The sequence below is a fragment of the Stylophora pistillata genome, chromosome 11 (assembly GCF_964205215.1).
Source record: "Stylophora pistillata chromosome 11, jaStyPist1.2, whole genome shotgun sequence".
In the NCBI taxonomy this organism is placed as follows: domain Eukaryota; kingdom Metazoa; phylum Cnidaria; class Anthozoa; order Scleractinia; family Pocilloporidae; genus Stylophora; species Stylophora pistillata.
In genome coordinates this window covers 23,695,242-23,711,137 of record NC_142529.1, presented here as the reverse complement: position 1 = coordinate 23,711,137, position 15,896 = coordinate 23,695,242, and the positions used below count along the sequence as shown (strand labels likewise).

General features: G+C 36.7%; 1 protein-coding gene and 1 long non-coding RNA gene across 2 annotated transcripts; one reads left to right on the top strand and one right to left on the bottom strand.

Annotated features, from left to right (window-relative positions):
• Window positions 1-3,106: 3,106 nt before the first annotated feature.
• LOC111342910 (uncharacterized) lies at window positions 3,107-8,672 on the top strand. The gene is made up of 4 exons (XR_015993372.1): window positions 3,107-3,246; window positions 4,942-5,018; window positions 5,466-5,619; window positions 6,114-8,672. It is a non-coding gene; the product is annotated as an uncharacterized LOC111342910 (long non-coding RNA).
• A 2,113-nt stretch (window positions 8,673-10,785) lies between these two features.
• LOC111342907 (uncharacterized) lies at window positions 10,786-14,616 on the bottom strand. The gene is made up of 6 exons (XM_022950032.2): window positions 14,498-14,616; window positions 13,768-13,845; window positions 12,760-12,915; window positions 12,430-12,531; window positions 11,918-12,209; window positions 10,786-11,572 (listed from the first exon to the last, which is right to left on the bottom strand). Exons 1-6 carry the CDS (start codon window positions 14,498-14,500, stop codon window positions 11,370-11,372), a joined length of 834 nt encoding a protein of 277 aa, XP_022805767.2. The 5' UTR covers window positions 14,501-14,616; the 3' UTR covers window positions 10,786-11,369.
• Window positions 14,617-15,896: the final 1,280 nt, after the last annotated feature.

The following is a 15,896-nucleotide window of genomic DNA, read 5'->3' as shown; positions in this document are numbered from 1 at the left end:
CCTATTCATCAGGATAAAGAGGGATATGGCTCATATGGTCGCCATTAGCAAAGTTATAGCTTTTTAATTTTTTTTTTTTTAACTTTTTTCACTTTTTCAGACTTTGATAATTTTCATTGTTATTATGTTTACCGTAATCTTATTTAATTTACTAATCATTTCCAAGATTTGTTTATACATTGTGAACCTTGATTGTCTCTGGTGAACATATTCATATTGTTATGAAGTATTTAGCTGGTTGCATATAAGTTAGTCATTCGTTTAAATATATTTACTTCAGGAATTCCAAGTCCGAAATTATTTAGGTTTTATTTGTCACGATGGGTCTCTAAATTATGTCATTCTTGTCTAACGTCTATTATCCATTAGTGAACGTGCTTAGTTTGTCTTCTGAACTTGCCTTGATCATGAAGCCAAACGAAAGTTGTTGTTTTTGCTTACATAGTCAAAGACTGGTTCGGATTATTGGAAGGTAAACTATGTTGCCGTCCATTTGTGTGCTTCTTGAAAAATAGGTCTGCGTTAACAATGTGATAAAAAATGTTTAGTCCTCCAAGGTCAGTTGGCCAGCCTGCTTACTCGTGCCTACTGAATATGCAAGCATGTACGTTAGAGTTTACTTTGTTGCCAGTGAGCATCAAAGAAGAGTGAGAATCAATGTCTGAGAGTCTAAGAGAGTAGTCAACCAGAGTTAGAATTAGAAGACTAGAGTTACCCAGATTGAAGAGACTTTGGTGTAAGAAAGATTATCTTTTAGATTTAAAAAGACTAAGAAAACACTGGTCGGGAATCTTTGGTGCCTTTGGTGAAAGCGTGTCGTAGAAATGCTTTTAAAACACTGCAGTTGATTTAATTTAGTAATTCTTTCTCTATACGTAGATTTTAACAGTATTTCAACTATTATTTAGTTTCACAACACTAACTAAAGAACTATGATACAAACTTCATATACTAGAACAAAGCTTAGGCATAATCTGATAACAAAAAACTTATCCGATATTAAATCAACTGACTCTCATTTTAGAGAATACAACAGACCATTGCAAGCTTAAAAATAATTATCGTTATTATTTCTTTGCGTTAATCCCAGCTGCCCCTTGCTGTAATTAGCAAAACATAAATTTTCGACTCCTCTTCGCCCGACGAAGAGTGGCAGGGTGGCCGTCTGAACTTCAGAATCAATTGCACCAGTTTTTTGTTGTTGTAAGGGTTAAAAAAAGAAAGGATGCGAAAGATTGCCTTCATTAATAACGTGGAAATTAATAAGAACAATTACGTATTCAGCTTAAATTGAATAAACCCAACCTATATTGCTTTTGTTACATATTGTTGGGTTGCAATGACGTAAAAACGTCTACAACACGCTTTAACAAATGCACCAAAGACTCTCCACCTGTATATTCTCCGTCTTTATTAATCTAAAACATAATCTTTCTCGCATCAAAGTCTCTTCAATCTGGGTATAACCCTGATGTTCTGATGCTAACTCTACACTCTTAGACCCTCACACATTGATTCTCACTGGCAACTAAGTAACCTCTGAAGTACATACTTAATTATTCATCATTGGTTGGCACGAAGGAGCAGGCTGGCCAAATGACCTTGGAAGATTAAACATTTTTTGTCAGATCGTTAACCCAAACCTTTTTACGAGAATCTCACCAATGACGAACGACGTACTTAATCTTTCCGAACACCCGAATCAGTCAATGACTGTCTTGATTTCAGTGTGCCACTAGAAGAACGGGAAAAAAAGCCTTGTTTAGTGGCACATAATATTCCTATAATCTGACGAAAAGTCCTTTCCAATATTCATCAAGTGTTTATTTGTAGTATTGGGGTTGTGAAGAGTTCTAAATTTTGGTTCACTATTGCAGTTCTCCCCTTGAACCGAAGTGTTTTCGCTACTAAACTAGTGCTTAGAATGTGACGATCTATCCAATAAAACTTCCTACAGGTAGTTGAAAGCTTTTGAAATTCTCCTCACCCTCTGGTTGTATAATGTATATCATATTTGAAAGAACTTCATTTGTTGCATACAATCTATACCAAAACAATTTGCAAGCATATGACATTCCGAGGGATAAAAAAATGTATTACATCCATTTTGATATCCCTTGTGATCCTTGCATTCTGATTGTCTCTCGCCGGTGTGATTTTTTTTCTCAAGCTATACCATTTCAAGATCTAAATCTTTTCCAGCCAGTGAGACAAGAACCCGATGGAATTTCGAGGCTTGTTTAAAGAGTTCAGTCAAAATGTAGGGAAAAGAGGGACAATGTTTGAGCTTTTTACAAACCAGCTCAACATAATGGATCAATGAAATACTTGTACAGACTAAAAGACTTGTATTGAGCGACTGAATTTTTTATTTCAAAATAGATGTAACAAAGTGGTACTCGAACTTCGTGTCGTGCAATTTTGGTTTGAAATCATACTTGCGATTTCAAATCAAACTCTCGCTGCACGCTTGATTGATTTTGGAACAACGATATGATAACAGATCAAATTGCACTCCACTCAGTACAATTAACATTAATTATTTCAGTTTAGGAGCTTAAAATAACACTAACATCCTCAAATATCAAGGGTTATAATCCACTAATTATTTTTCTGAAGCACGGTTGGTCTAAACGTACCACACGTGCCGAATATAGGACTGGGGAACATCCGGTGATAATAACCAAGTATGATTACGCAGTTTTCAAACCTCACGTCCATAGCAGTTTTCAAACCTCACGATAGCAGTTTACATTTAAAATTCAATTCAATGGGAGAGAGCATTTTGAGGTTGTCACAGAAGAAGAGAAATATCTGTTTATTTAATTTATTCAGAGAACACTAAAATATGAACATCCCACGCAGTAGATGGTACTCGGTTATCGTTTATGTAATTAGGAACAAATGCATTATTATTCAACGAGAAATATATATACCACCGTATCGATATATTTTAGCCGATGTTAGTTCAAGAGGACGCTCAAAAACCAGTATCAATTTCTCGTCTGAAACAGATGAAATATTACGTCCGAAAAAGATGGTATAGATTAAGCACTTCTTTCTTATATTGTCAATAAGAATGATAAACGCAATGGGTTATTTTTGGCCTGATATCACCACTGACACATGATTTAAAAGGGGTAGTTTGCCAGACTTTTTCAGATAGTTCCAATTTGGATTTGCAAATGGGAGAACTCAGAGAGACTTAACTGTTTAAAGAAGTGGATTCTTTGAGAAGCTAAAATGGTAGGTTGATTTTAACTTCCATTTTAGTAATATATGTAGATATCAAATAATATCAAACATGTCCTCTTTCTTCTGGAGAAAATCAAAATGCTTTTTCTTCAATGCAGTTACATTTTTAAAAATCATTGGTTACACTTAAAAAAAAGTAATGAATTCTTCATTCTTACACTATTATGGTGTTATAAGCTGGGTTACTGCTTAAAGCAACACAGTATCTTGGATATTCGTTGTAATAGAGATAAGAAATTATGGCAAAGGATCTCTTCCACCAACACTGCGTTGAGCGATCTCTTACCTCCCCAGAGAACACGGCAGTTGAGAACTAGGTCGCATAATTATATTTTGCCTAAGATCCAGACAAGCCGTTTTAAATCGTATCAAGAAAAGTGGCTCAAATTTGATAACAATAGGCTTTGTTAGACGGCGAGAAATGACCCTATATGGCCATTTTTGAACAATGGCGCAACAGCTTCAGAACACACGAGGGATTTGTCGAAGCTTCCGATTAGCATACGAGCGGGAAATTTAAACGCTCGGAAGACTAGACTTTAGTTTAGAACTATGACGACTTTAGTTTAGAACTATGACAGTTTCTGGACAAAGATTTATATGGGGAGAGGTGGTCTGAATGAGACACAACGTAATTTGAATTCTCGATGTGTGCATTGCTACATTAGCGGTCAATTTTTTCCTGGGGTAGACCACTGAGAGTTGACTCGACGAGACAAATTTACATACGTATGATGCACGATCCTCGCAGGAGGATCGTGCATCATACGTATCTAATACCGCAGTTCAAAATATATGAACTTCAAATATACATTGTATCAGACAAATCTACGCTACCCACTTCCCCGAAGCGGCTAAGTCAGCGTTTAATTTTCCCTTGGGGTACTCCGGTGACAATTTATCTGTCGTGTGCAAATATGCGCTACCTACTCTTCCAAAATAGCTAAATTGTGATGCCAAAAATTTTTTTCCGATTAGTCACGAACTTTTTCTCGTCGCTTCGGCTAAAGTCCCTCAGCGCTACAAAGAACAAAAGGACTATTGTTTACTACTTAATGTGTGAATTTGAGCCGGAACAATAGACCATTTCTTGATACGATCAGTTTTTATTAATAGATGTCTTTTCAATAGTAATTAATACCTTTTCTTTTTTCTTATTCATTTTATTCATGTTATTCATGTTAATTGTAGCACGTCTGTTTGCACAATGATTCTTAATAAAGACCTTTATTATTATAAATATTATCGATTATTTCGCTGCGAAATTTTAGTGTAAGAACTTCAGAAATTATCGACTAGAATTTCCCAAACTTTTCGCTGAGAAGGACAAGTCCGCATGTGTTTGCTTCACGAAAATTGTAACGAGAAACCAACTGGATTTTCATTTAGATATAAGCTTTTAACCAATCAGAGTGCGCGTCGAGTCTAAGTTATGTCATAAAGTCGTCTATGTTTATAATAGGTATGTTATAAAAGGCAGAGCACATTATTTGGGGTTTAGTACTTGCCACAACGAAAGACCTGCATATCATATGAGCAGTCTCGGGTGTTTTTGGGAGTTAATGGATCATTTCATGAAAAAATCGCAGAATATCACCTAGAAACAAACACATTACTGTGATATTAGGGTTTCTTATACCCTGAACGAAATTAGCCTTTATTTAATGACTTGTTGTTTTATCACAGAAATTCAAGGTGTTGTTTTCATGCCTTGCCCTGCTGGTCATATCATCCACTCAACCTCTTTGATATCACAGAACAAGGTAAGTGTTCCTTTGATATGACATCCCAGCAGTAAATATACATTGTCGGGCAGAAACACAACAAGAATTAAGAAAGAGGACATTAACGAGGTCTTAAATTAACTTCAAATTCTCTCGAAGAGAAAACTAAAAAAAATGTATGGTCACCAGTCAGCAGAATCCTGGATGCTGAGGGGTTAGAAATGTATTGCCTTAACATTGGCCTGTTTTACATATGGTTGTTCCTTTTGAATAAAGATCGTTTGTTAAAAGTTCAGTTTCTGTATTGTCATAGTTTGGTAATTGTTGCGTTGACAAACAACATAATTTTTAACTCAGTGCCATCAATCTTCTTTTCAACCTTTTATGTTTGGTTTTCGACTAACGATAGCGGAACTGGATCCATCTACCTGTATGTACGTCGAAGTAAATCTTCCTGTTTTCAAATGAAATCCTCCTTGTTCCTAGAGCTCTGTGAGTAAGTATTCATTGAAGCTGTCGGAAGGCGGAAAAATTCAAGGAAGAGATCACAATCGATACTACAAGGGGAACGGAGACTCTCCACGTACCGAGGACATCGTCTAATGAATCAGCCGGCGATATAATTTACGATTTCAAAAGGGTAATTATTTTGTTCGTATTTGTTGAATGAACCACCTTTACCTACCCAGGGGTAGGTAAAGGTGGTGAATGGGAGGTTTAAATTTCCGTCGGCACTTCCTCTTCGTACCGTGTTATGTACTGCGTTTCATCCCAATAGTACTGAATCATTCTCTAAATACCTTTCCATTTTGCAAACAGCAAAATACCTATCGCATTTTGCAAACAGCAGCGCCAAAAACTAATAAGTGACCTTGTTAGACTCTACAACTGATTCCTTGATCACAAAACGAATCCTTCACTAAATTTTTTTCTTGCGTGGGGCATTTGAACGCAATTTTGACCCAGAATGGTGGGAATATGAACCAACCAGTCTTCCTGAGGTTCAAATGCACAGGGGACGGGGGGGGGGGGGGAACTGGTGAGGTTTTCAATTCATCTACGCTCAACTAAAACTCAAGTTAGATGTACGGGACGTGATTTTTACACTAATTATATTTCTTTCGTGGTTATTAGGTGAGAGTTGCCAAATCGGGCGTAGAATCAGACGCTGGATTTGTAACCGGGTATGTAGGTGGGTAACCCGACGGATTTGCAGACGTGTGTTTAGGAACCGCCGTTGGCGTCGTGTATGCCATAATGTCCGATGGCCGATCTGTCGCAGAGTTTGTAGATGGGTTACATGGAGAGGATAAACTCTTCTGTCTCGAACTGAGTTTCCCAGTGTCTTAACTTTTTTTATAATGAGAGCTTAATCCAGTGGCGCTTTCCTTTGAGCTAAAATTCAGTTCCATTTTGAAATCCCATGAGGTTGAAAAGATAATAATGTGCATTTGGCTTAATAATATACACGGATCTTTCTGCCAGAGAGCGTTCCAAACACCTGGCATTTCGAGAGCTACGCCAAAGTAAGCTGAATAAGAACTTTGAATAGGATAGGAGGACCAATGTCCAAATCGCACCGTATGAAGCTCTGCAGCAAAAGGATACGTGCCTATTAATATTGAAAGGCAAAATGGACATAATCATTTCATTATCATTATTATATTTATGAAAATTATCAAATTCAACTTCAGTCAAGATGTAAAAACTTCAAATACCATCAAGGGCCCTTTCCATTTTCAACCAACTTAATTGCAAACACAGCATGTTCCCCAGTAAAAATGAACCTTTGTACCTTAACTTCCTAATTGTTTGTAATGACATTCCAATTCCATTGCCCTAATACATTATATACTTCTCTGATACCACAACTTCTACCTCAACATAAATCAAGTATCCATGCTTTAAATACTTCCCAATTACCGTTTCATCTTGCAAAATAAGCAGAGCAAATTTCTTATCGCGAATTTTGTCACGATTAAAACAAACCTGCGTGTTTTTGTGAGCCACAATTCAGTCGGATTTCACTGAACAATACACTGAATGTTAAAATTACCAACTTCAAGTAAGTGTAAAATTCGACCAGCCGAACTATTTCAGTATGTGGAATTTTGCAGATTTTGAACTTTGATGATTTGTGAATTTTGAAGTCTTGACATTTTGACAGCCTTTAATCAGTCTTGTTCAGCGAATCACATTATTTGAATCATTCTAACAAGGATTCTGATTTGCATATAGTAGCCTGTTTTATAAGAGTATAGAGCATGCTGACTACACTTTTGTTCTCTTTGGAAATAATTTTTTTCCGTCACCTTTGATCATCACCATTTTTACCTGCCTAGACCCCATACCTCTGTTGGACATAAGTAAGCCTCCAAGTTGACTCAATCACCACACCATTTATCTGATTATTATCGCCAAACTAGTTTCCTTAACTCTTTCTTTTGTGCTCCTGTGACCCCCTATGAAGTTCAACTCGAAATTCTGTCTATTCCGAACAACAAAGCACATGAACTGTACTCGTGTCCAACTCGTATTCTGAAATCCGCTAGTAGTATTCTTTTTTTTTCTTTAAGCAAATATATTTAATACTTCAATTGAGCTTGGGAGTTATCCTACCAAACTTAAATATGCAAAGGTAATTCCAATATACGAAGATGGTGACGAGATAGACCCTAATAATTACCAACCCATCTCACTTCTCTCAGACTTTAATAGAATCTTTGAAAGATTGATGTATGTACCTCTCAAATCTTACTTAAGTAAGGCAGATATTCTTGTTCCATCTCAATATGGCTTTAGAGAGAAACACTCCACCCGGCATGCGACGCTAGACATTATCAACACTATTCAAAACAACATGGACAATAAGTTGTATACCTGTGGCATCTTTATAGACTTAAAGAAGGCAATGGACACAGTGAATCATGAAATTCTTCTGCAGAAATTATATCATTACGGAATAAGAGGAATAGTTAACAACTGGTTCTCTTCTAATCTTAAATTGCGTTCGCAGACAACTAACTTTGGCCCCTATATTTCTGAAAAGGCTCCGATTGATGGCGGCGTTACCCAAGGCTCTTTTCTGGGGCCTTTACTGTTTTTGTTGTATATAAATGATATTACAAATTGTTCAGAGAAGTTCAAGTTTTATTTATTTGCCGATGACACCAGTATTTTATATGGTAGAAAACCCTAAATCCCTAGAATTAGAAGTAAACGTTGAGCTAACCAAGCCTCGTGGATGGCTGACAGCAAACAAATGAACTCTAAATGCTAAAAAATCTAATTATGCGATATTTCGAAGTTATAGAAAGAAGCTATCTTTCCAACCGACGATAAATATTTTTGACATCGATAAAATGTCATATTCACCATTAGAATGCAAGGATTATTAGAATGCAAGGATCATGTAAAACATCTTGGTATACTCATTGACAAGAATCTTAACTGGAAAACTCATATTGATCTCATTGCTCTAAAAATTACCAAAACCATTGCAATTGGTATGATAACTAAACTGAGACACTTTGTGCCCCTTTCTATCATTGTCAAGTTAAATCATTCTCTTATTCTCCCCTACCTTACTTATGGAATTAGCTGTTGGGTCAAGCGTCACAGTCAACTTTGGATAAGCTTCTTCTCCTTCAGAAGCGGGTTATTCGTTTTATAAACTTTTCTCCAAAGAGTGAACATGCTATTCCTTTTTTTGCTAATCTTAATATCCTGCCTGTTCATTTTATTTATGTCGAATCTGTTTCTTTTTTAAATGTATGATATTCAAAATAAACAAGCTCCTCCCCGTATTCAAAATCTATTTACCTTGGTCTAAGATATACATTCCTACAACACCAGATCAACAACTACCAACAAGGTTTATGTCATGTCTTCTTAGGAATTCTTTTTCCCACTTTGGCGTGTAGCTATGGAATGCCTTACCTGACAGTATTAAAATATCTGCCTATAGAAATTTATCTAAAAAAACAAAGACATCAAATACTTATTAATATCTTCAAACAACAGAACTTGTATCTTACACAATCTTTAATTCTTGAAATAGTTAAAAATTTGTAAACCCCATCAATCCTCTAGCTACGACCAGTGTAGCGAAGTCTCTTTCTATTTTCCTGTTATTATTATCAGTAAATTATTTTGCTTTTTTGATTTTAATTTATTATTTATTGCAATTTGAACTACTGTTTTCTTAGTGTAATCTGAACTGCTGCCAATTCGAAATCTTTGTAAGTACCTAGTGATAAGCCTAACTTAATTATACCTACCCGCCTCGACTAGTTTTTAACTAATTGTGGGTAGGCACTTCTCAAATTGTAATTGTAAAATTGTAAATTGCATGTCAATAATCAAATTGTAAATCATAGTGTTTGTTTTTGATGGCGGTAATACTACGATGATCAAAGAAATCTTCCACTGATAACTGTAAGAGTTGTTTGTCAATTCTTGGTTGAGCAAAAAACTTGTTGAAAACAACACTGGGATCTGGTACAACCTCATCGTTTTCAATTACGGGTGAATATTAAGGTTAACGTTCATGCTAAATCCGCTCTTATTTGGTATTAAAGGCTTCATCAACTTCCAGAATTGAGCATTGGATGTTGTTTTTGATGATGCTGTGTCGTTGCAAAATTGTTTTAGCGATTTTCTTTTCAAGTTAGTCACCACGTTACGTTAAATTCTAGAATTGGACCAATTTTCATCTGTGGGAAAGCGACGATATTTCTTCTGAAGGTGATTGCGTACCCGGATTTGCTTTTGAATGTTGGGGTTAATCCATGGAAGTTGGTTACTTCTTTGTCGTATAGATTTTAGTGAAGTGTGGATGTCGACAACTTGATCGTAAAGAGACGACCAGTGAGACCAGATATCATCAATGTTATCGTAGACGTACGAGCTGTCCCACGGGACTTTATGTAAATCAGAGAGAAAGGCCTGTAAGTTCACGTTCTTGAGTGAACGAAAGTCTATCGTTCTTGCTTTAGGTTTTGGTTGTTTTTGTCTTCTGATAATGAAGATTAAATCGTGATCACTTATGCCAAGTTCATGACGCGTGCACTGTAAGTACCACCTGTTGTCCCACACTAAGTCTTAGAAAAGTTTTCTAAGGCTTTGTATGGGACAATGAGAGGTACTTACAGTGCACACGTTTTCCGCTCTGTTATGTAAGGTGCCACTTTTAAGAAGTCTCTCGGGATGTGAAGCAAGAGCGACGTCCAATTGCGTTTTAGAATGATTTTTTGTTCTTGTCGCTTGTTGAATAGTGCTAGTTAAGCAGAATTGTCTCGCAACATTTGTGAGTCCTTTGTTTGGGCCATTTTGGTTTTCAGGAGTATCAAGCAAATTCGTATTAAAATCGCCCACAAATATAATTTCCTTGCGTTTTGTATACATCTTTTCTGCAGGTATAGAATCCCAAATCATGCACTTGTTAAGTGAACGGTAGCAGGCACATAAAATAAACTAGGTATTACCACAGCGTTTCACATCTAGGTACTGATTGATTCCATTCCTGGTTCCGGGTTTTTTCTGTCGGTAAACGACGATGTTCGATCTGATGTAAATTAATAGGCCCCCTACACCTTTCTCTCTGTCCCTTCATAACAATAGCAGATTCCATACTAAATGTGGTTCATCGAAGAAAGATTACAAATACCCCAAAAGTAACGAAAAGCAAAGTCTTATTTTTTTCGCCAGTGAATCAAACGGCAGGAAAATGACAAACCATTTAGGTGCAAGGCTTGGGGCGTCTCGAAAATCAGACCTATCATTGTAATTGAAAAATATATAGCGATTCGGTTTATGATTCGCCTTTATTCTCTAACACGGTACCCAGTCCCTTACATGCTGCAATTACACTATTCACTTTTCATAAACTCCTGCCTGGCTTGAAGTTAAGATTTTATTTTGAAGCCAGTTTAACACACTATCTTTAATTTACTTTTAGACCTTTCCTTATAACTAGAAGCTTGAAAGCAATCTTTTAACCCTTTAAGTCACAGGATTTGATTGTAAATTCTTCCCTCTAGCAGCTCCGCATTTCCTTGTGAATTAGTTATGAAAATTTTATACTGGATCAATATAACAAGTTCTAACTGATAATTTTGAGTTTTCTCATCACCTGTTTGCTGGATAATATATGGATATTATGGGGAGTTGAAGGGTTAATAGCGTTGTAGCAAAATCAATTCTTCTATCTGGGACCATTAGATTGGAGGAACGAAAAAGCTAAACAAATGAAAATGTTTAATTTCAACCGGGAAGTTATGACTAAATTGGAAAGAGCCTTGGGATAAGCTAACTGGTTAAAGTTCCATTGAATTAGTGTAAAGCAGTTCTCAACGCTTGTTTTAACATATAAGTGATGAATAGACCAGTTTATCCAACCAGCCATCTGCAAACACGCTTGCATCCTCTTTTCCGGAACTTTAAGCACCTCCTCCTCAACCTGTTGAACAAGTCGGGAACCCTTCTACAAATCCGTCTTGTAGCCCATTTACACACTCTTTTACAAGCCCTTTTTTTGAGTTTGCGTAGGAATCCCTTCCGTCTTAGCTTGCGGAAAAAAGCTCGTTTTACACCTTGTACAAAGAAAAAGAAAAAATGTCACCAGCGAAAAGAACACAAAACGAAAATTATCCTGAAGTTTCTGAAATTGTATGGGAGGCGTGGTGGCCTGGTTATTAGTGCACTGGACTCCCGATCGAAAGGTATGAGTTCCAAACCTGTCCTAGTCATAGCGTTGGGTTTACGTCCACCTTACGTTGTCGCTTTTTCTTCTTTTTCCGAATCATTAACATTTTGCCTAAAAAGTAAGGAGGGGACATCTTAAATCCATCTCACCCCACCCTACTTCGTGTACTTATTCTACTAGGTGCGTCAAAGATGACAAAAGTCTGTGACACGGCTAACTCTGTAACACTTACGTGTGTAAGGATTGTCAATTGTGTCAACTATTTCGGGTTCATCGTTGGCGTCTTCAACAATGTACTCATCAGCTTCCATATCAGCCTCCATATCATCTTCCACAACCGTTTCCTCGTCAGCTTCCTCGTCATCGAGGATCACAGCGCCATTGGTGACGATATAGATTGGTAGATTGACACACAGTTCTGACATTTCAGCACTCAGCGCTGAACGGTCTTCAAGCTCTCCCGCTACCATCATTTGGGTTTCAGTTGAAGAAGTTGCTAACTCTTCGCTCGTTCCGGGAGATTTCTAACAATAACGTAGTAATACACAGATATGAAAATCGGAAATCGAGCACGCGAGAGTCTAAGAATCTAAGGCAGTCTTAGTGGTAGTAATTCAGTCATTAGCATTTTAGCATCGAGGGAAGGGTTTTACGAGAACCCCAACGAACACAAGGGAAATCTCGGATTCGTAAAATTGGAGATTCTAAAACGCATTTGCACTTTGGGTTTGAGAGTACACTCACCATTTCTAAAGCTTCCTTTAAATCGGCAGGTGTGAGAGTTTCATCGATTGAATTAGCGATATAGCATGCCTTTTCTGCTGGCAAACGAACCATTGTCACTTTCTGCATGAAGGAAAAAAAAAAGAACATCACTGAAAGCCTTAAGGCAAAATAAAAGGCTAACTTTCACTTCTATAGGGCCGAAAGTGAAGCCATTAAGTTGCATTGGGTGATTTATAGGAAAGGCAAGGTATTTTCCAGGATGGCCTCTTCATCTGGCACAAAACTGCCTCGTGCCTTCCCCCCCTAAAAAAACAATCAAACAAACAAACAGATCACATCGATGTTTACCCTTTTAAAATCGTAGATTATATCTCCTGCTGATTCATTAGGCGATGTCTTCGGTACGTGGAAAGTCTCTGTCTCCTTTATGGTGTCAATTTCAATCTGTTCGCCAAAAGTTTTTCCACCACTTGACAGCTCCAGAGAATATTTAGTCACAGCACTCTAGGAAGAGCAACGTTATTATAAAAGCGTGAATACACATTTTCCTTTTTTTCCGGAAATTTAGATTGATGAAAGTTCTGTATCCAACAAACTTCGAAACCGGAAATGCAATTAAAAATCATATATATTTAGTAACAGGGTTCATTTTTCAGGGAGTGCGCGTGGAAGAAAATATTCTTCTGTTCAAGACCTTTGAGGAGCCTTTAGGAAGACAAAAGCTCATCATCGCCTATGATGTCTAAGGGTATCCTAGGATATCCAATTCACACGTTCTCTAGAGAATGGTTTTATGGATAACAACATCGTAAGTGTTAAGTATTTAAAAAGCTTTTTGTTTACATGCAAATTTTTTGGATCATCGATAGTAGGTTTTCAGGATGAATTTGTTTACATAGACTATACAACTAAAGTGGAACCTTTTTTCTTAAAAGAAATCTCCACTAGTGGAATAAATTGTTGTCAGATTATCAAAAATCATTTGTCACATTTTAATATGTAAACAAAATAATTCCATGTGCGAAAAACCGTAACGTGTATTGGCATTGTGAACCTGGAATTCCACGCGTTCTACTGTGTTGGATCGCGTGAAGTTTTACTGTTGCTACTTAATTAACCGCATGCATGATTCCCTTACAACTCTCATGAACGGAAAAGCCATTCGTGGAGATATATGTGGCAAACGAACGTCGTCACAGATCCAAAATGGCGCATATAGGAAAATTCAAATACCAACACCGATGGTATCTGTCTGCGGTTTTCATGTAAATTCTGGTTCTTGTTCTTAGTACTAAAAGGTATTTTCATATGTTTTACCTCCTTGAGTAACAAATCAAAATATGATCTTGTTCTTACCTTTCTCTCCGCAATTAAGGACATGGATTGGACAGTGATGGTCAGCAGAGAGAGACACGAAAGTAACAGCTGTAATTTCTGGTGTAAAAAGATGGGCAACAGCAAATTAGTGAATGAAGGAAGGCAAATAATGTCGATGCTTTCTAAATAGCACCATTCCTATGAGCTCACTCCTGCTTGAATTTCGGGAACTTTTTCACTCGAAGTACTTTTAATATGTTCTCCCTGGCTCCTAGATGAGAAAACCAAGGTCACTAACTGGCTTTCATCATCCCCCAGTGATAAAAAAAACAAAAAACAAACAAACTGTGTCTGAATGTTAGCTTGCAGTAATGTACAGAAAACAAACGAACAGGCCTTTCTTCTCTTCTAATGTAGGCGAAGGAACAATTTTGGAAACGCGAATTTAGCCAGTACTCGAAAATATAATTGTCATGCTATTATAGCAATGATATGAGTATCTACAAGCTACTGCTGCTCAGCTTCTAAACAAGCACAGAACCCTACCTTTTATATATAAAAATTTACGTTCTTCTAAGATATACAACCAATAGGCGGAGTTGAAAAAAATCTCAGGGTAGGTACTCTTCAGAAGGATGGCATTAAGTCCGGGTTTACTGTAGGGCTTTGGAGAAATGGGAACGTGATTCGGAGTTCTAGATAGGAACAGAATATGGACTGGAATCCTGGAATCGAACAGAGAGGGTTTCAGGAAATATCAGTTACTTACCATCTTGTACTTTACAAGGAGTGGAGTTCTTGTTGAGTCTTAGCCCGCTTTATGTAAGTTCTTCCTTGATCTGTATAACTTCTGTCAGACAGTGAGAAAAACTGACTCTTTTATACCATTTATGGATTGTTTCTACCACCTATATCATGACGGAAAAGTTGGTCAGAGTTGTCTTTAAGGTGTTTCAGCTCTGACATCAAATTGAATGAGGATGTTGGAAGAATATTGTTCTGTTGCCTAAATATTTTTAAGGACACGATTTCTTTGACGCATTTTTTTAACAAACGAGTAGGTTTTTACCTTGATTGAAATACCAGTCTAAATACTTTAATACCACTCCGAAAACCACCATATTCTAAAAATATCATGAATACATTTTTAGAGACAGGTTGCTATTTTTATATCGTGATCTAAAGTTTTCGTGAAATAATCACAGTTGCAAGACAGATTTGCCATTTTCTTAATGCAATGTCCAAATCTGTAGAATGTATGACATAATTTGGTCAAGCTGAAATTAAACACATTTGCATAGATCGCTGTCTTACCATTCAAGTGCTGAACTTTTTCCAACCCAGAACCACTTTGTGTTTTCTGATGGCCGATATTTTTTTTGAACTAGTATTGAAAAAAAAAATGGTCGAAAAGAACTCCGACTACCATACAGCTACGTATAAACTCGCTTGTTTTCATAAAAATTAACATTTTCATCGGTAATTCTTTCTTATATTCTGGGGAAAAAGCAGCAGGCTATCAAGGATCTCACTGTGTTAAATGCGTATTGCCGATATATCAATAATATCTAAATAGACAGGTCTACCGTCTCGTACTTCGTGTCAAATTGTTTCTTCCCAAAACATTACCGAATTTACCACTTTCTCCTTTGAAACATTTAGACATTTAAGTGTACTATATTCTTCATTGACACTACTTTGGCTTAGCTATAACATATTCTCAAACTGTTGGCACATTTCAGCCTCAGGTTTTTAAAGTGAAAAGACTTTTATAAAATTTGATGATTGCGCCTAACAAATTCTTGTTTTGAAATTATATTTTTCCTTCGCCGGGAAGGCTCTTTCTGCGTAAGTTCGTTGAAAATAAAACTACAACGTAAATGATTACGTAAACAGAGATCTGCTGATATTTCAACTTCATTTTTGATATCTGGTAGTTCGGTGAAGTGCAATATGCAATATTGAAAAGATCTCCGAGGAACTAGGTTCTTGTTTTAATTCACATTAAAATCTGAAGTTAACGCATTCGGAGTTGCTGTCGTAGAGTTGTCGTTCAGATTTACTCCTGAAAACTTGTTTTTGGGAACATCATTTTTAAAAGGACCTAGACACCTAAATTGAAATTTGTATTTGTAAGAAAGACGAATTAAGTGGATCCTGAAAATACA